The sequence below is a fragment of the Copadichromis virginalis genome, linkage group LG14, assembly GCF_057382275.1.
Source record: "Copadichromis virginalis isolate Kocher_CV1m ecotype Utaka linkage group LG14, C_Virginalis_male_GT1.1, whole genome shotgun sequence".
Classification (NCBI taxonomy): Eukaryota; Metazoa; Chordata; class Actinopteri; order Cichliformes; family Cichlidae; genus Copadichromis; species Copadichromis virginalis.
The window spans coordinates 29,369,698-29,397,482 of record NC_140631.1 but is presented as its reverse complement, the minus strand read 5'-3'; the positions used below and the strand labels follow the sequence as shown (position 1 = coordinate 29,397,482).

General features: G+C 39.5%; 3 protein-coding genes across 3 annotated transcripts; all 3 read right to left on the bottom strand.

The window, feature by feature from the left end:
• Nucleotides 1–4,040: 4,040 nt before the first annotated feature.
• On the bottom strand, nt 4,041–9,264 carry LOC146694239 (extracellular calcium-sensing receptor-like). The gene is made up of 9 exons (XM_085478856.1): nt 9,155–9,264; nt 8,580–8,874; nt 8,352–8,438; nt 7,878–8,147; nt 7,454–7,660; nt 7,102–7,377; nt 5,480–5,707; nt 5,271–5,394; nt 4,041–5,183 (listed from the first exon to the last, which is right to left on the bottom strand). Exons 1-9 carry the CDS (start codon nt 9,262–9,264, stop codon nt 4,273–4,275), a joined length of 2,508 nt encoding a protein of 835 aa, XP_085334982.1. The 3' UTR covers nt 4,041–4,272.
• A 5,492-nt stretch (nt 9,265–14,756) lies between these two features.
• On the bottom strand, nt 14,757–18,749 carry LOC146694238 (extracellular calcium-sensing receptor-like). Its single transcript, XM_085478728.1, has 9 exons — nt 18,640–18,749; nt 18,040–18,334; nt 17,810–17,896; nt 17,334–17,603; nt 16,886–17,098; nt 16,527–16,802; nt 15,981–16,205; nt 15,755–15,878; nt 14,757–15,667 (listed from the first exon to the last, which is right to left on the bottom strand). Exons 1-9 carry the CDS (start codon nt 18,747–18,749, stop codon nt 14,757–14,759), a joined length of 2,511 nt encoding a protein of 836 aa, XP_085334854.1.
• A 3,156-nt stretch (nt 18,750–21,905) lies between these two features.
• Nucleotides 21,906–25,983, bottom strand: LOC146694237 (extracellular calcium-sensing receptor-like). Its single transcript, XM_085478727.1, has 9 exons — nt 25,796–25,983; nt 25,210–25,504; nt 24,964–25,050; nt 24,466–24,735; nt 24,067–24,273; nt 23,696–23,971; nt 23,117–23,344; nt 22,904–23,027; nt 21,906–22,816 (listed from the first exon to the last, which is right to left on the bottom strand). The coding sequence occupies exons 1-9, from the start codon at nt 25,903–25,905 to the stop codon at nt 21,906–21,908; spliced, it is 2,508 nt and encodes an 835-aa protein (XP_085334853.1). The 5' UTR covers nt 25,906–25,983.
• Between the last annotated feature and the right edge of the window lie 1,802 nt (nt 25,984–27,785).

Below are 27,785 nucleotides of genomic sequence, written 5' to 3'. Positions count from 1 at the left end.
TATCAAGCTAAAATCACTTTGAATCAGGAAATCCATCCTAAATAATCACTGTTTACAATGAAAAGTGCCATTTTCATCCTTACATCTTAACAACTAAATGTACCTTAATATACAGTGCAAATACTTAAAAAAAACAACAACCCTAGCCTGGCTTTTTAAGAATGAACCTTTTTAATATAAACGGTGAAAGTACCTATATTTAATTACCTCCCCCTACTGTGATATGGCTAGGGGGCATTCTCATAGCTGAGGTTTCTGAGCTTAATCGGCTAGTAAAATACATTATCTAAGCTTAGATCTCACGGGAAGGGACAGACAATGCTTCCTGTGCACAAGACGCAAGGTCATAAACGCAAGACAGCCTGACAGCACTCCCGTGTGATAATAATAAGCAATAGCTTTAAATGACGAAAAGGGGTTTGTAGCCTTGTATTTCACATGGGTTACACTCATCAATGGTGATGACATAGTACCTGATGCTCTTTATTTGATGCTGCTAATGTGTCAATAAACAGAGTATTACACTGCTCAAAAAATTAAATAAACAATAATTTGAAAACAGATCAGATCTCACTGGGGGAAATTTAGGGGGAAACTTAGAAGTTGAGGCTGTCTCCCCACTGACCTTAACATTAGTCTATTGAAAGATCGAATGAGCAACACCAGAGACTTCAGTTGATAGAACAGGTGGAAACACAAAACAGTCACTAAGAGGAGCATCATGGTTAGCAGTCTCTGAACTAGGAACAACTAGGTGCACGGGGTCTAGTGGCACAGCAACAAAACAATCAGTCTCTGACCCTGTTAGCTTAGCAGTGGTTGGTCCAAAATCAAAATGCTCAGGCTGAGCATGAGAAAAACAGTCACTTTCACTCACCAACAGGGTTTTCTCAGCATGATGGTGGTGTGAACGCCACTTCCTCCAGGAAGAAGGAGGAGGCGTATTGGGCCACAAATCCTCCGGAGGGTTGTGCTCCGAATCCTCCGGTGGGCCAGGCTGAAAATCCTCTGGCACGCCGTGCTGCGGCTGCTGCTCTGGGCGAATGTGCATGACCTACAGACCCTTGCGGCAGGTTAAACCTACACGCGTTTATTTCAAATCCTTGCGGCGGATTAGACCAAAACAGTGTTTTCTCACCAGCAGAGAAGGCAGATCTTTTTAGTGGGGTGACCCCAGTGAGGAAGACCTGGTGACCTGGTGAATGGGAATCACCCTGATGGCAAGGATCGAAAGTGAACTCAGTAGTTCTATAGCCCAGCTTCAAACCCGGAAGTGTCACAGAACTGGGTCTGGGACCCAGTGTGTTTTGATTAGTTATATATTTGGATTTGTTGGTTTTCATGGTTTTGATTCTCATTATTGTTTTCTGCTTATGTTATATTCTTAGTTTCTAGTCCTTAGGTTTCTGTTACCTCGCTTTCACTGTGTTCCACGTTTCATGTTCCATGTTCCCATTCCCTCGCCACTCCCTGGTGTATTTAAGCCCTGTGTTTTCAACTGTCCATTGTCGCGTCATTACCCTTTCTGTGCTGTGTGTTTCCTCTGAGCTCCTAGTTTCCGTTGTTACTCGACAACTCCTCTACTCTCTACTACTTCTCGTTCCTAGTTTTCTAATTTCCAGTCATGTTTTCTTTCGTGTATTTTGTATTCAAGTTTTTTATAGGGTAATAAAAGCTGCCTCCTTTAGTTCATCCCTACGTGTCGTAAGTCCTGCCCTGCATTTGGGTCCTACATCCTGCCTGCCATAAAGCCAAAAAGCTGGAGGGTCAGGTGAAACTAGATCTTCAACTTTAAGCCACAAGCCACCCAGCACAAGAGGAACAGAAGATAAGGGAGTCATTCTGTGGGTATGAGGTAGCATATTTGATTTCAGGTAAGGGGAGATAATTAAACTGAAGGTATGTAGTTGTCCCTTTACATAGAGCACCATCCAACCAACCATCCAATGTTTGTCAGAAGCCAGCATGGTGCGCAACAGTCAGCATAGAAAACAAGACCTTCCTCTCCCCAGTCACTTGCTTAAGTTCATCCATGGGGATTCTGAACCATTCACTGGCAAACACTGGTGAGTTTGCCAATGGAGACCTAAATTATTCAGAAAAGGCTTGGGGAAAAGAGTTGTCTTAATATGAAACCCAAATTGAGTTCTTTGGTATCAACTTGAACCGCTTTGAGAAGAGAAATGCTGAGTATGACCCAAAGGACACCACCCCCACATTCAAGCATGGCTCTGAAAACATATTTTGGGCTGTTTTTCTGCTCAGAAAGATATGATGCATGGGTGCATCTGGTTACTCTAGAGGGTTAAGATCATGAAATGTCTTAGCCACTCTTCAGACCTAAGTAACATAGAAAATCTGTGGAGGGCTCTGAAAACTTTGAACCTAAAGGATTTAGAGAATTCCTGTAAAGAGAAGTAGGGCAAAATCCCTCATGACATGTGTGCAAACCTGGTGACTGACTACAATAAACATTGTACTACAGTGATTGCCAACAAATGTTTTTCCATCAAGCCCTCGTTCATGGGGATCAAATAGTCCTTTTTGTCCTTTTACTTAGTGTCATAGGGCAGCACGGTGGCACGGTAGTTAGCACTGTTGCCGCACAGCAAGAAAGTCCTGAGTTCAATTCCACCATCAGGCCAGGGTCTTTCTGTGTGGAGTTTGCATGTTCTCCCCGTGTTTGCGTGGGTTCTCTCTGGGTACTCCGGCTTCCTCCCACCGTCCAAAGACATGCAGCTTGTGGGGATAGGTTAATTGGATAATCCAAATTGCCACTAGGTGTGAATGTGAGTGTGAATGGTTGTCTGTCCTTGTGTGTTGGCCCTGCGACAGACTGGCGACCTGTCCAGGGTGTACCCCGCCTCTCGCCCTATGACAGCTGGGATAGGCTCCAGCGCCCCCCGCAACCTTGAAAAGGAGAAGCGAATGGATGGATGGATGGACTTAATGTCATGCAAATCAATAAATAAAATCTAAAAAAAAAAAATACAAATTAAAACATCCTAAAATGAAGCTCTCTGTCCCTTGAATCCTAAACAGCACTATCATAAAGCAGCTGTCTCTGCTCGCCTTTCTGTAAAAGTCCCTGCACACTACTTCTACACAACAATGTAACGTTGACAATATAAGAGAACAGTAAAGTATATGAAGTGATTTATGATTTAAATAATTTAACAAATGCTTCTTGACCATTTTGATTGTACATATTTTATTTGACGTTTCCAGTTGATTTTATAGTCTACAAAAAAATCTGGTATACTCTCTATCTCTGTTTATCATCACATTTACATCCATGCCTGTCCTAGAATTTCCAATTATCATAAATTTTGTTTTGCTTAAAATCAGTGATAATTTCTTTTATCTAACAATCATTCTAGTTGAGTCAAATTTTGTGAGGATCTCCAAAAAGTGCTGTTTATGCTCTCCATGACATAAAACGTGTCATCCAAAAATAAATTGAACTGTAATATATCTAATGCTCTACATCATTTTATACAACATCATGAGTTTTGGGCCCAATATTTACCCAAGTGGCCTTCACAACCAATGCTCAAACATTTTGATGAATGTTTACCCATCTTCATAATTTGTTGCTTGTTGTTTAAATAACTATTCACCTCTCTAATGGCATTTCCAATTTATTAAATAATATCTGGTCAATTGCATCAAAAGCTTTTTTCAAGTTTCAAGTTTCAATGTATTATTGTAGGGTCTGCCTTACAATATAAAGGCCTTGAGGCAACCTTTTTGTGATTTGGCGCTATATAAATAAAATTGAATTGAATCAAATTGAATTGAAGTTGATAAAAGCTCTGGCTGTGTACTTTCTTTGATCGATACAATGTTTTGTGTTTATGTGTGTAGCCAGTCTCTATTATGTGAATGACGATGTCCACTGTATGCAGGATGGTGAAGGTGGAACATCCCCCTCTGATGTATTTTTAATAAATTAAGTCAAAGCTTATGAGAATATAGAAATTTCTTGGAAGATGCAATAAACACAAGTCAGTATATGTTTATAGGAACAATATTTAATTTCAATTTGTTCTATTTTTCAACTGTATCATGAAAAACAATTAAGGTAGAATGAATCAAGATATCTGCACATTTGCAGTCATTTAACACCAGCACAGACATTTAAAAGGAATATTAACTTTGATAACTATGATAACTAACTTGATAACTATTAACTATGATTTTTATTATTTTTTTCTGTCTGTACTACAAAGAGATAATGTGCTTTTGTTTCTTTTGAAATTAGTTGACTTTTTATGAACCAATGCCACGGGCCATAACAGCTTTCTTTGTGTTCATCTCTGGTCTCAACAGGATTATGTAACATTTGGGTCCAAACAGTGTGATCAAAAGACCAAAACTTGAGGCAAGAATGGCAAACACCTCCACTGCATCTGCAAGTTTTCCTGGTGAGCTGATATAAGCAGGAACAAAGGCCACCCACACAGCACAGAAGATCAGCATGCTGAATGTGATGAGCTTGGCCTCATTAAAACTATCAGGGAGATTCCTCACCAGGAATGCAATTAGAAAACTGAGGAAAGCCAGCATGCCAATATAGCCCAATAACACTGCAAAACCAACAGTGGACCCAACTGCACACTCATACACTATCTTGTCATTGTGGTATTGGGTGTTTTTATGTGGAGTTGGAGAGGAAGAGACAAGCCACGTAGTGCAGATGGCTGCCTGAATAGATGTCAGAAATAGAACTGTTCCTCTCTGCTGCATAGCACCAAACCACTTCAGACTGGCTCCCCCTCCTGGCTTGGAGGCTTTGAACACAGCCAGAACAACCATGGTTTTTACCAGGATACATGAGACACACAGCACAAAGCTGATCCCAAATGCTGCGTGTCTGAGTTGGCATGTCCACAGCCTGGGTCGTCCGATAAACAGCAATGAACAAAGGAAACACAACTTAAGTGACACTAATAGCTGGAAACTAAGTTCTGAATTGTTGGCACGTACTATAGGTGTTGTGCGATGGCAGATAAAGATCCCCAGAACAACAGCACATATAAATGTTCCCAGTAAGGAGGTTGTTGTCAAACAAATACCCAGAGGGTCAAAACAGGAGAGGAACTCTGTCTTCTTAGGAATACAGTGGTCACGCTGTGGGTTTGACCAAAAATCCTCTGGACAACTGGTGCACTCCAAGGAGTCTGATACAAAAGGGAACATTGGTGAAATGCACATTATTCTTCATAATATTGAAATTAAATATGTCATGCAAAAACAAAAATACGTACTGGTCTTATTAGTAATTTTCCCTTCAGAACAAGGGATGCAGTCAAAACAGCACTGGGGTTTCCCCTTCTCTCTCACCATGTGGGTACCAGGAGGACAGCTCTCACTGCATACTGATTGAGGTGGCTATAGGATGAAATCAAATATTAGCCTTTACACTGATATATACTAGACATGTGGCAAAAGTTAAATCTAAAAAAACATATCTAACCTTTTTGGATTCAAGGTTCCAGAAGATTTTGTCTTCATCAAGTATGAGTTCTTCACCTTTGAAAGCGGACCTTTTAACCTCACCCACATTCTCAACTTTAGTGCTTCCATCAGGGAGCCACAACCAGTTCATCACATCATAAATTGGCAATGCATCACCATTCTCATCAAATGACACTTGATCTCCAAACGGAGTGGTGAAGTTTACCCATCTTAAGTAATAAACCAGCTGTTAAAAAGGGATGCATAACAAGTAAATTACTTACTCAGCTGTAACTTTCCAGCTGCCAGCCACACATACACAACAACGACAACAACTTCAGTCAGGACCCAGTACAGACTTAAATGCAATGGAGGCGTGATGAGCTGCTGCAACTCTGGTGTGTCAGCCTCCCTGCAGTGGCGCCACAAATCATGCCCCGCCACATACCCCCATGGCTTGACTGAGGCTGGGGAGCCATCCAGCTGACCCCTCCTACCACACACACATACTCGCACGAGTAGGTGAGGAAATCAATCACAACCGGTGGCGTCCCCAGCCCATGCCCCAGCCCATGCCCCAGCGACATGGATGTTTGAATCTGTGGGCTCACTGTGGGGCATGCGGTGTGGCGCAGCAGGTGTGGACCAGACTCACCCTGGGGACCAGCATGCTGCCAGAACAGATCAGACACCAGCCACTCACATGCGGTCGAGGGACGTCAGTAAGGGCAGTGGTGGTAGTGGTAAGGACCCGATCTAAGCTGCCAGACTCTCTATCAACTGCATCCGGCAGTGGGATCTGTCCTACAGCTGTTTCAACTGCCGGTGAAACATCGCTACCTGCTCCCTCTGTGTAGCCGGGAGCTTGGCCACCACAACCTGGCTGGCCCGGTCGCGGTTCCACCATGCCCCAATACTGGGTTTTGATACCACTGTAAACGATGCATAGCTGACCCGACCACATTGTCACACTTTTATTTCTAGTTTCTGTTTTTATAATACTCAGCTGCAGCTTTTCCAGCTGCCGGCTGCCACAACGACAATAACTTCAGTCAGGACCCAGTACAGACTTAAATGCAGAGGAGGCGTGATGAGCTGATGTCAGCCTTCTGGCAGCAGCGCCACATACCATGCCCCACCCCCATCCCCCGCCCCCACCCCCACCCATTATTAAATAAAGAAATCTATATTACATCGCTAGTAATGCTTTATAAATACAAGCTTCTGATCTAAATATATTAACTGCTAATTTTTTGTGGGTGTCAGCGTACCAAACTAACTCAATTGACTCAGACCCGAAGTTCTTCAAATGAAAAGTCAAAAATTTATTTACAATCACCATGTAAAATATATCCAAAGTGTGGGGTTGGGATATCCAGGGATCCATGGATAGGAGGGGGAAAAGGTCCATACAGAGCGTCTTAATCACACACGCCATGCACCTTTCCAGTGTCACTAGATTAAATGTCACTCCACAACTCCACAACTCCGAAACTGGGAGTGTGTAAAATCCATTTAAGTCACACCAGCTTTTGGATAGTCAACATTATCACATTGTATTTAGTTCTATGTGGTAAATTCTATCCTGAAAGTAATTATAAAGCAAAGAATTTATAAACAGAATGTAAAATGATATCACACCTGCCAAGGCTCCAATGACTGCAAAGTGGCACAGCTGTTCCCACTGAAAGGCCCTCTTCCTGGCTTGCACCGCAGCATGTCATCAAGGGAATATGCCAGTGCATAAACAGCTTTGTACACATTATACTCAGGCCGCAGGTCGGAAACGTCCAAGAATTCATTGTCCACATTTTCTAGATCTTCCTGTCCGGTACATATTGCACCTTCACCTTCCAGCAAGCTTGCTGGAGCTGGTGCAAATCTACACTGAAATGTGAATTCCCAAAACTGGTTCACCTGAAATAATTTTTTATTGTTTTTTACAAGCGATGGAAATTGTTCCAACTAGTACATTAAAAGCTTAAACTCTCACCATACTATTTCCATAGCTGTTATTGTGATGTAAATCAGGACGTATTTGTAACAGGAATTCCCTGAGTCCTGGTATCTCGCCTCGACGAATAGCGATACCCAGTGTACCACGCAGGTATGGCATAAGCTGAGGTGTTTGGAGCACAACAGCTGCTGTCCAGGCTTCACTGGCCATCCATTGTAGGCCAGTTACATTTTGCCTCACTACCTGTGAATTAGATTACACCATATTCTATGAAAAGATATTGTAACTATAACTTGATTAGTGACATTATCATGCTATTTAAGCTATTATTCACCTTTAAATGAATTCTGAATGTACAATTTTCTGTAATCATTCAAATAATGATGTAATAAATGTTTTACACAATACAATGATGCAGACCTTTGCAATTAATAATAATTGGATTGTTTTAAAGCCAAACCTCTTCCATAAGGTTTATCATGCGACTGTAATGTTCAAAGACAATAACAACTCGAGCTGTGGATTTTTTCATCACATCAACAATCCTCCTGAGTTCATCTGTGTCTTTGTCCCAGGGCAAAACCTCAGTGTAGGCCAGGCAACTTTCACTTAACAGACTCAGCTCAGATTGAAATGATCTTGCTGCGTGAAGTCCATAATCATCGTCACTGACAAGCAGACCAACCCAAGTCCAACTGAAATGCTTCAGAATCTGAATCATAGCACGTACCTAAGTGTAAGTGCATAGACAAGAACAATTTTCCACATGATTATTACACCTTTATGGTGGCAAATTAGCTTTGTTCATAACAAAGTAAAACTGGAACTGAAAAAACATTTTAGTATCATTGTATGCATATTGTTGCAAAGTAGGCAATTTCTTTAACCAAAACATCTTTGTCGACAACAAAAACAATTGTTGACAGATTTTCACCTGGAAAGCATCACTTGGGATCGTCCTAAAGAATGATGGGTATTTTTGATGGTTACTCAGGCAGGAACATGTGGCAAAATAACTCACCTGAAAGATACAGACTACAGATTGTACCGATATTGATGTAGAGATGTCTTAACTTTGTCATGTTACTTCAAGTGTCTTTAAATTTGCAATTAAATTAAAATAATCCAAGAAAACTATTACATGGTTGAGCAGAAAACTTACCATAGGTACTCTGTACAAACCTAAGACGTTGGAAATGGCAATAGAATTTGTAGAAGATGAATCACCCACAATCCCTATGACAGGAGGATTTCCAACACATGTACTATTTAATATAATTTTCTCTTCTTGACCACTGGCCATTGACAATGCTGCACGAAATCCAATTCCAAGCTCAAGGCAGCTATCATACAGAGTGTACCCCAGAGTCACATTAGGTAGCAGGTTTGAGTTTCTATTGATCTCATCAATAGCAAAGGCCATGGTTTGTGCGAGCTTAAATCCTAGGGCATAAACACTAAGACAAGAAAAATTTAACTGAAAAATATATTTTCATCAAGATACTTTACTGCAACATGTGGCAAAATTACTTATTATTAAAAAACATTATAAAACAATTAAGGAAACTGAATAACAACGATTAACAAGCTATTTTCATGACAAACAATATAGATGCACCAAGATACATGCATTTATCCTGAATGATAATAAATCAGAAAGTACAGTTACTACTATTACAATCTCATATTTCCTTTGCACTAATTTCCATTTCCCTTTTTCCCCCCAGCCTTACTTACCCATTGCAAGTAGGTTGTTGTGGTTTTGAAGTAAAAGACTGAATAGCAACACTTGAAAAGAAGTGGATTTGAAACAGTCCTCCTAGAACCACATCACCAGCCTTGTACATCCCATTTAGATCAAACTATCCCTGTAACTGACATGAGAGAGAAAACTGAGAAGAGGATATAACCAAAGAAAAGTAAGAAGATAGCAAAACAAGCAAGAGCAAACTGGTTTGTAAAGAAGAGGCCATAACAGCTTTCTGATTTTCTGAGCTCAGTCATTAGGTTTTATTTCAATGCCTTTGTCTTTCATTGACTTTTTGTGTTGTTTAGTCTTGCACACCACCCGAGAAGGAGAAGTGTGGGCGGGGCCTAAAAGAGTTGAAATTGTTTTTGTATTTTGTATCCATATGAAGTTAAGTACTACTGTGAGTCAATTAGATATCACCCCCCCCCCCCCCCCCCCCCGGCCTACACACACACACACACACACACACACACACACACACACACACACACACACTTAAGGATTGACATCATAAAATTTTTATTTGTGTTTTATTATTTACTTATTTTTATTCATTATTTCATTTATCGAGTGACATAAAGCAAGAATGAAGACCACAACATTTACAGTCTTATTTCATACATAGCAAGGTTCATGCTCAAAAACTCCATATTAAAAACTTCAAGTCCAAATATGAGTTGAAACAGAAAATAAAACCATTTAGAGTGTCGAAAAAATTTAGTTGCTTTTTAAGAAGCTGAGTGTAAAGGGCAAGAGGAGACTGGAAAAGTTAGTGGATGGGGAAGACTATCCTGATGGATGTCAAAGGGATGGTTGATTTCAGAAGGACAACCTTCTAGGTAGAACAGGGGAGAGGAATCTCTTTGAAAGTTGAGCAGATGTTCAGTAGTAGTGATGAAAAGCCATTTGAAGCTAAACCAGATGCACTCAGGCAGCCAAGGTGCTGAGTGCGACAGAGACCGTCAATGGCAAGGCAGGGCACATGGCTACAGATAAAGTGGTCTAGCAGAGGACCAGCAATGAGGATGAACCCTTCTGGTGGCTGATTTTTAAGCTCTGGAGGCAACACTTGTGGCCAGTGGAGAGAGCGGTGTTTCAGGTGGTCAAGTAGTAGAAAGGCTCACAGCAAAATAGAGTAGGTAAGTGGCCTGATGTGAAGGCAGAGTTACATATAGGTGATGGATGGGTCCATTCACGTGGTTAAACTTGTGGCAAGCAGAGAAGGCATATGTTCTCATGGGGGTAACCCCAGTGAGATCAACCTGGTGGCCAACAGTAAATTGGAATCACTCTAGTGGCCAGGATGGAAAGTGAAGCCAATTGTTCTGTAGCCCAGCTTCAAACCTGGAAGATTAAACAAGGCTGAGAAGTGGCCAGACCGCTGAGGTCAAATACAAAGTACAAAGATTTTTCCAGGCAGCTCAGGTTCTAATGTTGGAAAGGATGTCAGGATATAAGACTGCGGGAACACAACCTGAGCCTGAAATATTATTCGAGATTATCTTGGGGCCAGCTCAGGCATAGAAACTTAGGCTATAAGGACAACCTCAAACAAAGAAGGCCCAAATTTAGCCAGTACACAAAAGACACAAGACATAGTTTCAATGAATTGGTAGCAGGGAAACTGCCACAGGGAAGACAGCAGAAAGGGGGGATTCGCACAGGAGTAAGCTAATCATCACACAGTAAAACAGTTGTCTGTGGAAGACTGGGGACTCCCATCGTTTTAAAGCATATTTCTATTATGAGTTAAAAGTGCAATAGAAATACATTTGACTTATGAAACATGAAACTCTGACAGAGTTCCTGGAGTAGCCAGCACAGGATCGGGACACCCAGTCACAGGAGAGGGTAGCTTGTGTACCAGAAAAAAAAACTCAGGATACACAATCTCAGGACTAGCTAGCTTAAACGTATATTAAACGTACATTCTCAGTTTTGGGTACCTGCCACAGAGAAAACATGGAGCAGCTCAGCAATGTGTCAAAAAAGGACAGCAATGCTTCCACTAAATGCCACCACGAAATTCTACCACCCCCCACATTCAACCATAGCTGTGGAAACATTATAAATTGGGGGTGTTTTTCTGATAAGAAGATATGGTGTGTAGACACATTGGTTGAGTCTAGAGGGTTAAGGTCATGAAGTGTCTTAGCCACTCTCCAGAATAAGTTCTAGAGAAAATGTGGAGAAAGCTGAAACCTCTGAACCTAGATGAGTGAGGCAAAATCCCTCATGACATGTGTGCAAACCTGGTGACTGACTACATTGTACTACTGTGATTGCCAACAAGGGTTTTTTCCACCAAGACCTAAGCCATGGGGATCAAATACTTTTTTCACTCAGTGACATCAGAATCAGAAATCAGAATCAGAAAGGGGTTTTATTGCCAAATGTTGAGCAGGTTTACAACATTAGGAAATTGCTGCGGTGCTTCAGTGCAAACATAGTGTCATAAATAGCACTTAAATAGTGTCATAAATAGCACTTAAATAGACATGAAAAAATAAAAGTAGGGATAAGAATTAAAAGTGCTATGTAGAAAGATATGTGCATGAGCTATACATGAGATATATACATGAGAATAAGAATTAAGAGTGCTACGTAGAAAGATATATACATGAGTGCAGGTGGTGATCAGTGCCAAACATGGAATGATGCAGTGACACAGCATAGGGTCATGATTTCAACAGTTAGTGGTGGGAACAGTCATATGGTTATTGTTCATGTGTCCAACAGCAGAGTGGAAGAAACTGTTCTTATGGCGAGAGGTTCTGGTGCGAATGGACCGGAGCCTCCTGCCTGAGGGGAGCAGGTCAAACAGACTGTGTCCAGGGTGAGAAGGGTCAGCTGAGATCCGAGCTGCACGCCGCAATGTCCTGGAGGTGTACAGGTCCTGCAAAGATGGGAGTCTGCAGCCAATCACCTTCTCAGCAGAGCGCACAACACGCTGCAGTCTCTGTTTGTCCCTGATAGTGGCTCCAGCGTACCACACGGTGATGGAGGAGGTGAGGATGGACTCGATGATTGCAGTGTAGAACTGCATCATCGTCCGTGTTGGCAGGTTGAATTTCTTCAGCTGCCTCAGGAAGTACATCCTCTGACATGCAAATCAATGTATGACTTTTAAGTAATGTGTTTTCTGGATTGTAAGTTTGCTCACTTTATTTGGAAGAGAGCAAACTTACAAATTCAGTAGTGATTCAAATAAGTATTTCCCCCAAAGTATATAAACTCTGTAGTATATCCTGAGTCTTCCCTGGGGCCTCTTTCTGAACATGCCTTTAACACCTCACCAAGGAGGCATCCTATTCAGATTCCTAAACCAATCAAACTGGCTCATTTCGATGTGGGTGAGAAGTAGCTCTAGGCTGAGTCCCTCTTGAATGACTATAATCCTCACCCAATCTCTAAAGGACAGCACAGCCCCCCTTTGGAGGAGACTCTTTTTCACCATTTGTATCTGCAGTCTCATTCTTTTGGTCAGGTAAGGGTCACAGCATAGATTGACTTGCAAAATCAACAGGTTTGCTGTCTTTCTCCACTCTCTTCATCACCAATGGAGTGTCACCATAGCTGCAGACATGACCCCAATCTGTCTATCACTAGTGATAGACAGGGTGAGTCCACACTCTTGAACAAGACCCCAAGATATTAACCCTTTAAGACCTACCATAGAACTAAGTCCGCCAGAGCTTATATTATATTTTTACATGCTGTAGTGCCATTGTTGGGAGCATTTCAAGTTGATATACATCAATACAACCATTATAGCCCAAATTTTAATAATATGTCTGCATTAAGTGCATAATAATTACATAAATTGCAAAAAAAATGCAATAAACTACAAAAAAATTGAAAATTGTTTTGGTTTTTTTTAACATATATTTCTAGTTAGAGAAATTTAAGAGGCTTATCCCTCAAAACTTTAAATACAAAAATGTTGCACAAAATAGTTTCCCACCACAGGAAATATATTTTGAGTGTCTTCATAGTTTTATTTTTGAAATACACCAATTTTCATATACTGCAGGAAAAACGAAAAAAAATATTAGAGTGCAAATTTGCAAAATAACAGCATATGCATCAAAATAAACTTTTTCCAGCAGTGCAATATGAGTCCTAAGCATCCCAGAAACGACACAGAAAGTCATAAAGTCAAAGATAACTTTTAAAAACACCAGTATAGGCTCATGAGGCCCTGATGGTAAAAAACTACATTTCTGCAAAATGACGTCACTTCCGGTTTCGGGCAGGTCATGGCGGACATGCGATAGTTCACGCTGATGGACGTAGGAAGTGTTATGAACAGCTGATCGGATCGGCAAAGCGTGTTTCTGGAATATTATGTTTTTGTTGCTGCAAGTGCTTTTTATTCAGTTTTTGCAAAGCTATATGTGGAAGGAAACTGTGACCTAGGACAAGCTGATGGCATAAGATGTAAGTACAACTCCTCTGGTTTCATATGCAAAAAAAATTATTGCGCTAGCTTACGTGGTTGCAGTGCTACCAGAATTTAAAAATAGTTACGCAAAATGGAGCGTGTCCGCTCCAACCGGCTTTAAAGAGTTAAACTCCTCCACTTTTGGCAGCAACTCGTCCCTTACTTAGATTGGGCACTTCAGGGTTTGTCAGCTGAAAACCATTGCCTGTAACTTGGAGTAGTTGATTCTCATTCCTTCCACTTCAAATTTTGTTGCAATGCTGACAACCACCCCAGTATGAGCTGAGACCACAACCTAATGAGGCCAACAGAACTACATCAACTGCAGAAAGTAGAAACAAAAGCCTGAAATGACCAAAGCAAGAACCTTCTTCGGGTGACAAAGGACCCGGCACACACAGCATTACAAGTTAAATGATGCAAATGTTTACAATATTCACGCAGATGGGACTCTGTGGGAAAACCATTGCTCAAAAATTTTGATAATTGAACATTGGTTTGATTCATAAGTTGTCACTTGTTTATTAAAAAACTCTTTACCCAGTCCAATGCCACGTCTCTAAGCGCATACCTTTCCAGTTTATCAAAAACTATCTGTTCAAATGTGTCAAAAATTTTCTTCCTGTTAATTTTTTTGTGTTTATGTGTGTGCCCGCTCTCTCTTTATTTACATAAAATGCAATTAGGTGAAAAAACGATATCCACTTTATTCAAGCTGGTGAAGGGGGAAGATCCATGTCCTATGTATTTTTAATGGATTCATTCAAAGTTCATGAGGATGCAAAAATTGTTTGGATGATGTAATTGAACACTAATCAATTAAGATTCATAGGAACAATTTTTTTTAAAAATTAAATAAACAAAGAAATCTGTATGTTTAAATTCGGGTTAAATTTCACGAATAAACATCAACGAGTAGGTAATTACATATTAAGAGTAAGATTAGTGTGTACTTTAGCTGCATCTTAAAAAATAAATGAAAGTAGAATGAATCACAATATTTGTACATTTGCAATCATGTGACACCAGCGCCAAGATTTGAAAGAAATATAAAATTAATTTAAATACACATTTTTTTTTCTGTCTGGAGAAAAACTGAAAAGAGAAAAGTTTCTCTCTCCATTCTTTTGAAAATAGTGAACTGTTTATGACTCAACGCCACGACCCATAACAGCTTTCTTTGTGTTCAACTCTGGTCTCAACAGGATTATGTAACATTTGGGTCCAAACAGTGTGATCAAAAGTCCAAAACCTGAAGCCAGGATGGCAAACACCTCCACTGCATCTGCAAGATTTCCTGGTGAGCTGACATAAGCAGGAACAAAGGCCACCCACACAGCACAGAAGATCAGCATGCTGAATGTGATGAGCTTGGCCTCATTAAAACTATCAGGGAGATTCCTCACCAGGAATGCAATTAGAAAACTGAGGAAAGCCAGCATGCCAATATAGCCCAATAACACTGCAAAACCAACAGTGGACCCAACTGCACACTCATACACTATCTTATCATTGTGGTATTGGGTGTTTTTATGTGGAGTTGGAGAGGAAGAGACAAGCCAGGTAGTGCAGATGGCTGCCTGAATAGATGTCAGAAATAGAACTGTTCCTCTCTGCTGCATAGCACCAAACCACTTCAAACTGGTTCCCCCTCCTGGCTTGGAGGCTTTGAACACAGCCAGAACAACCATGGTTTTTACTAAGATGCATGAGACACACAGCACAAAGCTGATCCCAAATGCTGCGTGTCTGAGTTGGCATGTCCATAGCCTGGGTCGTCCGATAAACAGCAATGAACAAAGAAAACATAACTTAAGTGACACTAATAGCTGGAAACTAAGTTCTGAATTGTTGGCACGAACTATAGGTGTTGTGCGATGGCAGATAAAGATCCCCAGAACAACAGCACATATAAATGTTCCCAGTAAGGAGGTTGCCATCAAACAAATGCCCAAAGGGTCATGATAGGATAGAAACTCTGTCTTCTTAGGAATACAGTAGTCACGCTGGGGGTTTGACCAAAAATCCTCTGGACAACTGGTACACTCCAAGGAGTCTGATACAAAAGGGAACATTGGTGAAATGCATATTATTCTTCATAATAATGAAATTAAATATGTCATGCAAAAAGAAAAATACGTACTGCTCTTATTAGTGATTTTTCCTTCAGAACAAGGGATGCAGTCAAAACAGCATTGGGGTTTCCCCTTCTCTCTCACCATGTGGGTACCAGGAGGACAGTTCTCACTACACACTGATTGAGGTGGCTATAGGATGAAATTAAATAGCTTTGCTATGAGTTAATTAGCTTTTACACTGATATATACTGGACATATGCCAAAAGTTAACTTTTAAAACTCATATCTAACCTTTTTCGATTCAAAGTTCCAGAAGATTCTGTTTTCATCAAGTATGAGTTCTTCACCTTCACCTGACCCCTTAACTTCACCCACACTTTGAACTTTAGTGCTTCCATCAGGGAGCCACAACCAGTTCATCACATCATAAATTGGCTCCACATCACCATTCTCATCAAATGACACTTGATCACCAAATGGAGTGGTGAAGTTCACTCTTTCCAAGTAATAAATAAGCTGTTAAAAAGGAAAGTATAATAAATAAATTACTTTTCACACTGAGGTGAAAAGTTACCTAGTATGGCATCCAGTATTAAATAGTCAAATAGAATATTACATCACTAGTAATGATTCATGCATACATGCCTCTGATCTAAATATATCAACTGCTAATTTTTGGGGGGAGTGCGGAAAATCTGTTGAGCTCACTCCAGCTTTTTCATAGTTAATATTATCACATTGTATTTAATCCTACATGTTAAATTCTGTGGTAAATTCTATCCTGAAAGTAATTTTAAAGCAAAGAATTTATAAACAGAGTGTAAAATGATATCACACCTGCCAAGGCTCCAGTGATTGCAAAGTGGCACAGCTGTTCCCACTGAAAGGCCCTCTTCCTGGCTTGCACCGCAGCATTTCATCAAGCGAATATGCCAGTGCATAAACAGCTTTGTACACATTATACTCAGGCCGCAGGTCGGAAACGTCCAAGAACTCATTGTCCACATTTTTCAGATCTTCCTGTCCGGTGCATATTGCACCTCCACCTTCCAGCCAGCCTGCTGGAGCTGGTGCAAATCTGCACTGAAAGGCAAATTCCCAAAACTGGTTCACCTGAAATATTTTAATATTGTTTTTTACACATCATGAAAATATATGATTCTTCCAACTAGTATATTAAAAAGTTAAACTCCCACCATGCTATTTCCATAGCTATTGTTGTGATGTCGATCAGGACGTATTTGTAACAGGAATTCCCTGAGCCCTGGTATTTCTCCTCGACGAATAGCGATGCCCAGTGTACCACCCAGGTATGGCATAAGTTGAGGTGTTTGGAGCACATCAGGTACTGCTACTGTCCAACTTTCACTGGCCATCCACTGTATGCCAGTTAGATTTTGCCTCACTACCTGTGAATTAGATTAAACCTAATAGCATACATACACCTACACCATCTATGAAGTGATATTGTAACTACAACTTCTTTAGTGACATTATCATGCAATTGAAGTCATTATTCATCTTCAACTGAATGATTGGTTTTCTGTACTCATTCAAATAGGATGTAATACATGTTTCACACAATATACTTTTGTGATTCAGACCTATGAAACTAGTAATAATTAAAGATTTGTAAAGCCAAACCTCTTCCATAAGATTTATCACGCGACTGTAATGTTCAAAGACAATGACAACCCGAGCTGTGGATTTTTTCATCACATCAACAATCCTCCTGAGTTCATCTGTGTCTTTGCTCCAGGGCAAAACCTCGGTGTAGGCCAGGCAAGATTCACCCGAAAGACTCAGCTCAGACTGAAAGGATCTGGCTGCATGAAGTCCATAATCGTCATCAGTGACAAGCAGACCTACCCAAGTCCAGCCAAAGTGTTTTAGAATCTGAATCATAGCACGTACCTAAGAGTAAATGAAGAAACAAGAACAATTTTCCACATGATTATTTTTGCATCAGTTTCCAATGCACACCACAGCTTTATGGTCACAATTTAGCTTTTTCTCATACAAAAAAACTGTAACTGAAAAGTATATTGTTGCAAAGCAGGTAATTTCTTTAACCAGAATTCATTAGCTTTTCCATTTTAACTTTGTTGACAGATTTTCACCTGGAAAGCATCACTTGGGATCGTTCTAAAGAAGGATGGATACTTTTGATGGTCACTCAGGCAGGAACATGTGGCAAAATAACTCACCTGTTAAAAATAGAGACTATATGCAGTGATATCCAACATTTTTTTTAACTTTGTCATGCATTGCTTTGTACAAGTGGTTCTACATTTGCTATTAAATGAAAACAATCAAAGAAAACTGTTACATGGTCAAGCAGAAAACTTACCATAGGTACTCTGTACAAACCTAAGACGCTGGAGATGGCAATAGAAGGTGTAGAGGACGGATCACCCACAATCCCTATGACTGGAGGATTTCCAGAACATGTATCATTTAATATAATTTTCTCTTCTTGACTATTGGCTAATGATAATGCTGCACGGAATCCAATTCCAAGTTCTTGGCAGCTATCATAGAGAGTATATCCCACAGTCACATTAGGTAGCAGGTTTGAGTTTCTGTTGATTTCATCAATAGCAAAGGCCATGGTTTGTGCGAGCTTAAATCCTAGGGCATAAACACTAAGACAAGAAAAGGTTAATTATTGAAAAAATACATTTTCCTCAACATAGATATTTATCTAAGATACTTAACATGTGGCAAAATTACTTATTTTCATAGGCAAATAAAGAAACTGAATAACAATTAACAGGATATTTTGATGAACAAATATAAATTTATAATTCAAGATACATGCATTTATCCTGAACGATTTTAAACTGAAAAGTACAGTTACCTTAGGCATGAATTAAAAACCCATATTTCCATAACAATAGTTTTCATTTCTTTTTTTTCTTTTTCTATGCTGTTTTCCTGTCATACTTACCCACTGCAAGTAGGCTGTTGTGGTTGTGAAGTAAAAGACTGAATAGCAACACTTGAAAAGAAGTGGATTTGAAACAGTCCCCCTAGAACCACATCTCCAGTCTTGTACATCCCATTTAGATCAAACTGTCCCTGTAACTGACATGAGAGAGAAAACTGAGAAAAAGATATGACCGAGGTAAAGTAGCAAGACAGCAAAACAAGCAAGAGCAAATTGGTTCTCATGACAGCTTTCTGAATCACTGATCCCAGTCATTAGGTTTTATTTCTATGTCATTCTCTTTTATTGACATTTTGTGTTGTTTAATCTTGCACACCAACCATTAAGGAAGAAGGGTGAGTATGGGTGGGGCCTAAATGACTTGCCATTTGAGACATTTTGTTTTTCTATCCAGTAACTTAATTATTTACTACTGTGAGTTAATTAGTTATCAGCAAAAAAATCGCTGAAGAGTAACATTTTTGTGTTCTGTTTATTTATTTTTGTGTTTATAAGTGTCATAAAGGAAGAATGAAGCCCAAGTCACATAAAATCGTATTCAATTTATACCAAGGTTTATAACAACACTTATTGTGTTATAGCACCACTAAGGGGGGGGGGGGGGGGGGGGGGGGGTTGTCCTGCTATTGTAGTAGCTGGGGGAGTCTCTTACTGGGTGTGTGAGTATTCTGTGGCAGCCATTACATGCTGCCATTTTAACAGGCCGGCACAGGCGCCTACCCATCCTACCAAATGTATGTACAGCTGGAGTAGAGCCATGGAGCCCTGGCTTGTATGTCCTTATGTTGCTGACATCAAACAAAGATCTGTTGTTCGATTTAACTGACTGGCCTCGAGTTATCCGGCTAACCTCTGCACCACATGCCCGCTGGACCTGCTAGCCGCTTCTTCCTCAGAAGACTGCTGTTACAAACTGGTGGCTGAAAAGGGACTGTTACAGGTTCATGTTCAAAAAGGCCATATTAAAATTATTCTTATTATTAAAATTGAGTTGAAACAGAAAATAAAACAATTGAGGTGTCAAAAAATCCAGTGTATGGGTAGGTAGCTGATTGCAAAGGGCAAGGGGAGACGCTAGTGGGGAAGAGTGTCCTGAGGGCAAAGCAGAATTGAGGGACAGTCCAAGGGATGGCCTAGTTCAGAGGTAGAACAGGGCAAACTTCCAAACTTTTATGGAAGTCGAGCAGTTGTTCACAATGTTCCCTCTAGTTTTTCATTTATCTGAGCGAACACACAAACTCCCTGAGCGGTCCCTCAAACATTGCATATATTTTTATCATAACTCTGGTTTTACGTGGCCTATCAACACAATTTAAAAACTGGTATAAAGTCCACACTTTTTCCATCAATTGTTCCGTCTGTCATGCTCATATCTCCAGTAGTTGTACACGTTGTCATTAATTTCACTCCATATCAGTCACACCGCTTTGCTAGCTAAAACACCGGTGTTGGCACATAAGGACGCTGTCATAGCCTGTCAACGACATTGATTAGCTGTGTATATACGAATATGAATCACATTATTGGCTGGACTATGGGATAAGGTGGCATTGTTCTAATCCCATACGGGAGCAGCCAGTCACTTACTGACTAACACAGCAAAACAAAATTGTTAAAGTATTAATTTTAATTTCAATTCAAGTTAGATTTTTTTTTTCTGTGCACAACGCAGATTTTATGTGCGCAGAGACCAAATGCTTGCAATGCACAATTGCGCACGTAAAGGGATTGAGCCGGGGGGGCAGACCAGAGCCCAGCATTGACACGCTCCATTATCTCCTCATTGAATTTCAGGTGTGGGGAGGAGGGAGAAAGGGAGGGGGAGGAGGGTGATGACCTGTCACGGGTTTGGGCGACTGGGGAAGGTCGTGGTTCCTGGTCTAAATCAGCGGTCGCCAACCGTGACAATATTTTCACGGACTGGCCTTTAAGGTGTCGCGGATGAATACAACAAAATAAAATGACAAGGCAAAAACTGTGGTATGTTGTAAATATAATAATAAATCCGAATATGCTGTGTAATTGTGTAACTTTATTGGCAGCGAAATGCGGCAACAACATTGAGAGTAACATCCTCCTCTCTGCCCCTTAATGCTCTCTGGTCACTATGGTCAATATTTCTTGTGGCAGGCTGCCAGTATTTAACCTTCTCCCTCCACAAATACTCATTGTCTTATAAAATCTAAAAGAAAATACAAATTAAAACATCCTAAAATGAAGCTCTCTGTCCCTTAAATCCTAAACAGCACTATCATAAAGCAGCTGTCTCTGCTCGCCTTTCTGTAAAAGTCCCTGCACACCACTTCTACACAACAATGTAACGTTGACAATATAAGAGAACAGTAAAGTATATGAAGTGATTTATGATTTAAATAATTTAACAAATGCTTCTTGACCATTTTGATTGTACATATTTTATTTGACGTTTCCAGTTGATTTTATAGTCTACAAAAAAATCTGGTATACTCTCTATCTCTGTTTATCATCACATTTACATCCATGCCTGTCCTAGAATTTCCAATTATCATAAATTTTGTTTTGCTTAAAATCAGTGATAATTTCTTTTATCTAACAATCATTCTAGTTGAGTCAAATTTTGTGAGGATCTCCAAAAAGTGCTGTTTATGCTCTCCATGACATAAAACGTGTCATCCAAAAATAAATTGAACTGTAATATATCTAATGCTCTACATCATTTTATACAACATCGTGAGTTTTGGGCCCAATATTTACCCATGTGCACCTTCCCAACCAATGCCTTGAGGCAACCTTTTTGTGATTTGGCGCTATATAAATAAAATTGAATTGAATCAAATTGAATTGAAGTTGATAAAAGCTCTGGCTGTGTACTTTCTTTGATCGATACAATGTTTTGTGTTTACGTGTGTAGCCAGTCTCTATTATGTGAACGACGATGTCCACTGTATGCAGGATGGTGAAGGTGGAACATCCCCCTCTGATGTATTTTTAATAAATTAAGTCAAAGCTTATGAGAATATAGAAATTTCTTGGAAGATGCAATAAACACAAGTCAGTATATGTTTATAGGAGCAATATTTAATTTCATTTTCTTCTATTTTTCAACTGTATCATGAAAAACAAAGTAGAATAAATCAAGATATCTGCACATTTGCAGTCATTTAACACCAGCACAGACATTTAAAAGGAATATTAACTTCATTTAAATATAGGATTTTTATTATTTTTTTCTGTCTGTACTACAAAGAGATAATGTGCTTTTCTTTCTTTTGAAATTAGCTGACTTTTTATGATCCAATGCCACGGGCCATAACAGCTTTCTTTGTGTTCATCTCTGGTCTCAACAGGATTATGTAACATTTGGGTCCAAACAGTGTGATCAAGAGTCCAAAACTTGAAGCCAAGATGGCAAATACCTCCACTGCATCTGCAAGTTTTCCTGGTGAGCTGATATAAGCAGGAACAAAGGCCACCCACACAGCACAGAAGATCAGCATGCTGAATGTGATGAGCTTGGCCTCATTAAAACTGTCGGGGAGATTCCTTACCAGGAATGCAATTAGAAAACTGAGGAAGGCCAGCATGCCAATATAACCCAATAACACTGCAAAACCAACAGTGGACCCAACTGCACACTCATACACTATCTTATCATTGTGGTATTGGGTATTTTTATGTGGAGCTGGAGAGGAAGAGACAAGCCAGGTAGTGCAGATGGCTGCCTGAATAGATGTAAGAAACAGAACTGTTCCTCTCTGCTGCATAGCACCAAACCACTTCAGACTGGTTCCCCCTCCTGGCTTGGAGGCTTTGAACACAGCCAGAACAACCATGGTTTTCACCAGGATGCATGAGACACACAGCACAAAGCTGATCCCAAATGCTGCATGTCTAAGTTGGCATGTCCAAAGCCTGGGTCGTCCAATGAACAGCAGTGAACACAGGAAACACATTTTAAGTGACAGCAATAGCTGGAAACTAAGTTCTGAATTGTTGGCACGCACTATGGGTGTTCTGCGATGGTAGATGAAGATCCCTAGAACAACAGCACATACAAATGTGCCCAGTAATGAGGTTGCTGTCAAGCAAATACCCAGAGGCTCATGGTAGGAGAGAAATTCTGTCTGCTTTGGAATACAGTGGTCACGGTTGGGGTTTGACCAAAAATCCTCTGGACAACTGGTACACTCCAAGGAGTCTGATACAAAAGGGAACATTGATGAAATGCATATTATTTTTCATAATAATGAAATTAAATATATCATGCAGAAAGAATAAAACGTACCGCTCGTGTTAGTGATTTTTCCCTCAGAACAAGGGATGCAGTCAAAGCAGCATTCGGGTTCCCCCTTCCTTCTCACCATGTGGGCACCAGGAGGACAGTTCTCACTACATACTGATCGAGGTGGCTACATGAAAAAAATTACATCTTACATCTTACAATGTTATTTTACTTTTGTCACATGTACAGTATAAGTCTACAAAAACTATATATAACCTTTTTGGATTCAAAATTCCAGAATATTTTGTCTTCATCAAGTATGAGTTCTTCACCTTTGAAAGTTGACCTCTTAACCTCACCCACATTCTGAACTTCAGTGCTTCCATCAGGGAGCCACAACCAGTTCATCACATCGTAAATTGGTAATGCATCGCCATTCTCATCAAATGACACTTGATCACCAAATGAAGTGGTGAAGTTCACCCTTTCCAAGTGATAAACAAGCTGTTACAAAGGAATGTATATTAAATTCATTAATTTTGTGTGGAACTGCTACTTAATAATCAAATAAGATCTATTATACTTGTATATATGAACTCATTACATTCTGACTCGAAATCAAACAAGTCACTTCACTAAAAATTTTGTATATTTATATATGTTAATTATTATTATTAATTAATTAAAGACATTAAACATTACTTTCAGTCCTGAGTACAGAAAATTCATTTAGCTATTTTCAGCAGAGTTTTTCTCATGGCATTGTACTGAATCCTGCAGTGTAAAATTCTGTTCTGAAAGTAATTATAGAGTAAAAGAATTAGGTCATCGGTGGAGTGTAAACTGATATCACACCTGCCAAGGCTCCAGTGACTGCAGAGTGGCACAGCTGTCCCCACTGAAAGACCCTCTTCCTGGCTTGCACTGTAGCATATCATCAAGGGAATACGCCAGAGCATAAACAGCTTTGTACACATTGTACTCAGGCCGGAGGTTCGAAATTTCCAAGAATTCAGTGTCTGCATTTTCTAGATCTTCTTTTCCAGTGCATATTGCTCCACCACCTTCCAGCCAACCTGTTGGAGGTGGTGCAAATCTGCACTGAAATGTAAATTCCCAAAACTGAGTAACCTGAAATATATTTAAAACAGTTTGTCACAAATAATTAAAATATATTATGAAAATATATAATTCTTGCAAGTACACACAGTAAAGGGTTCCCTCACCATACTTCTTCCGTAGCTAGTGCTGTGGGGTAGATTGGGACGTACTTGTAACAGGAATTCCCTGAGCCCTTGTATTTCTCCTCGACGAATTGCAATACCCAGTGTACCACCCAGGTATGGCATAAGTTGAGGTATTTGTAGAACAGCAGCTGCTGTCCAGGCTTCACTGGCAATCCACTGCAACCCTATTAAATTGTGTGCCACTACCTGTGATTTGTATTACAACAAATTTATAAAGTGAAATTGTAAGTTGCAGATTTATTAATGTCATTACAATGACAGTAAAGTAATTGCTTATCTCCTAGACTAGCTTTAGAGGATTATTTATCTGTACTTGTTCAAAGATATTATACATGATTTTTGTAACTTGTAAAAACAAAATTGTTTTAAAATCAGAACCTCTTCCATAAGATTGATCATATGACTCTCATGCGCAAAGACAATGACCACACGAGCTGTGGATTTTTTAATCACATCCACTATCCTCCTTATTTCATCTGTGTCTTTGTCCCAGGGCAAAACTTCAACATAGGCCAGGCAACCTTCACCTGACAGACTCAGCTCAGATTGAAAGGCTCTGGCTGCGTGAAGTCCATAATCATCATCACTGATCAGCAGACCTGCCCAAGTCCAGCCAAAGTGTTTTAGGATCTGAATAATAGCACGTACCTAAGTGAAAATATATTAAATTCATTTACTTATATCAGTATTTGGTCATCACCACTGACAGCAATTTAGCTATGTTCTCTATACAAGAACAAAACAGAATATAGCTGTATATACACAAAATATGATTTTAATATGTTTATGTTGTTATGTATTATGTTGTTAAATGGGAATTTTCTTCTTGAAAATCACTTTAGTCTTTCTATTTTAATTTTTCTGATATATTTTCACCTGGAAAGCATCACTTGGGATCGTCCTAAAGAAGGATGGATACTTTTGACGGTCACTCAGGCAGGAACATGTGGCAAAATAACTCACCTGTGAAAGATACAGACTGAATATTTTAGAACTACTAAAAGCCTTTGTTTTCTTTAGCTTTGTCAGTTGTTATTGCAGTGTGTTTTTAAAAGTGACATTAAATTTGCAATAAAATCTAAATAATAGAAGAACTATTACATAGATGAGTAGAAAACTTACCATTGGCACTCTGTACAAACCTAAGACAGTGGAGATAGCAATAGAACGTGTAGAGGAAGAATCACCAACAATCCCTATGACTGGAGGATTTCCAGCACATTTATTATTTAATATAATTTTCTCCTCTTGACCACTGACTAATGACAGTGCTGCACGGAATCCTATTCCAAGTTCAAGGCAGTTGTCATAAAGAGTGTATCCCAGAGTCACATTAGGTAGCAGGTTGGAGTTTCTGTTGATCTCATCAATAGCAAAGGCCATGGTTTGTGCCTGCCTAAATCCTAAGACATCAAAACTAAGAAACAAGAAAGATTACTATTAAAAATATAGCAAACTTGGAAAACATATTACAAAAATATAGATTCTGTAAATACTGACTAAATAACTTAATAGAAGTAATTATAGTAATATTTAATGAAAAAAATAAATAAAGAATATGATATGTGCATCTTTTAACATTAGTATTTTTTTAGTGTAATTTAGAGATATAAATTACATTATTCATATTTCCCTTCCATTGATTTCACTGTTTGTTTGTTTTTTGTTCTTCTTTTTTTTGTTCCCCAGATATACATCCCAGACTTACCCATGGCAAACAGACTGCTGTGACTGTGAGGTAAAAGACAGGTCCTGAATGCTTGAAAAAAAGTGGACTTGAAATAGTCCTCCTAAAATCACATCTCCAGTCTTGTGCATCCCATTCAAATGAAACTTTCCAAGTAACTGACAGGAGGAGGGAAACAGAGAAGAACATGAAGCAGAAGAAAAGGAATACACCAAAATAAGTAAGAAAAAAATAGTTAGCAAATATGACCACATGACAGCTTCCTGATTCCTGAGCCTAGTGATTAGGTTTTATTGCTTTGCTATTCCTTTTTATTTGCATGCAGTGTCGGTAATTCTTTCACACCACCCATTAGGGAAATTGAAAGAGTAGGGGCAGGGCCTAAAATACTTTTCAGTTGAGGTTGCTTTTGTATGGCAGACTTAGGCAATACTGTGAAAAAATTAGGTCTCAAAAGAACTGAGTTTACTTTTGTATGTTGTTACTATCAAGTTTTACATTTATCATCTGCTATAAAGGCACAATGAATATTCTTGTAGTTCCACCACCATGCAATATGTACATTGAGAAAGCATATATAATTCATGTACAACAATTTTCATTGTGAAAGTCTCATTGAGGTCTTATTAATTCAATTATATTCAATTATATTCAATTCAGTTCAATTTAATTCAGTTTTATTTATGTACCACCAAATCATAACAGTGATCTCAAGGTGCTTTATATTGTAAGGTAAAGACCTTATAATAATACAAAGGAAACAGTAAAAACTCCAACAATCATATGACCCCATATAACCAAGTGCTTTGGTGACATTGGGAAGGAAAAACTACCTTTTAACATGAAAAAGCCTCCAGCAGAACCAGGCTCGGGAAAGGGCAGCCATCTGTTATGACTGATTGTGGCTGGGAGATGAAGATTGGACAAAGACACACTGTGGAAGAGAGCTAGGGAGTTAATAGCAACTAATAATTAAAAGCGGAGAGCTGTATAAACACATAGCAAATAAAAAAGATGACTGAAGAAGAAGTACTCAGTGCATCCTGGGAATCCCCCAGCAGCCTACACTTATTGCAGCATAACCAACGGAGCATTCAGGGTCTTCTGGTCCAGCTCTAACTATATGCTTTATCAAAAGCATAGGCTCATTTCATAGGCTCGGGGTACAGCTGAACCTGTCTAGCCTTCAGATTTGAGACGTAACAAAGTACAAATACTTTGTTACTGTACTTAGTTTTCAGGTATCTGTATGTGGCGGAGGTGTGGTCTCTGGCTCAGCTGAAAGGACGGGTCAGTGCAGTGAGCTCAAGGGGCGGTGCCAGGGAGGCTGGAGGGACAGGTGGAGATGATTGAATGAGGTTTTTCCTTCTTATAGTGAGGTGTGTGCAGCCAGCTGAAAAGTTGGTTGTTGTGGATGCTGAACCTTGAAAGTTATGTGTGCAAAATCAATAAAAACTTGAAGAATGGTGTGTTGGGTCCTGGTACTTTACACTGTACTTTACTTGAGTAGTTTTTCTGACTACTTTTACTCCTTACATTTTTAAACAAATGTCTGTACTTTCTAATCCTTACATTTTTAAAAAAGGCTCATTACTTTTAATTTGACGCATTTCAGTCGAGTTATTTTGTCAATGTGAGTCTTGATACATCAAACTGTTCTGAGCCTAAACAGTAAAACATGAATGGCACTCCCATTTGTTTATCACCATAGGATGTTGCATAAAAAGAGATAATGTGCACCAAAGTCAGTTGTGAAAAGTGGGACTGTGTTCTTCTGTTTGTTTGTTTGTTTTTGCCACAATACTGGAATGACTGCAGGTGTCCATAAGTTGCAAGTTCAGCATCTAGCTAGCCCTACTGAAGAGGAGTGAGCATAAAGAGGGTTATTTTTTTAAGTGGGAGGTTATTTCAAATGCAGCATTTCTATCAGCACAACAAACATCAGCAAACACACAAACTGTGTGCAGTCTGTCTCACAGTGTGTTGCTAAAATTCCAGCTGCTGTATTTCA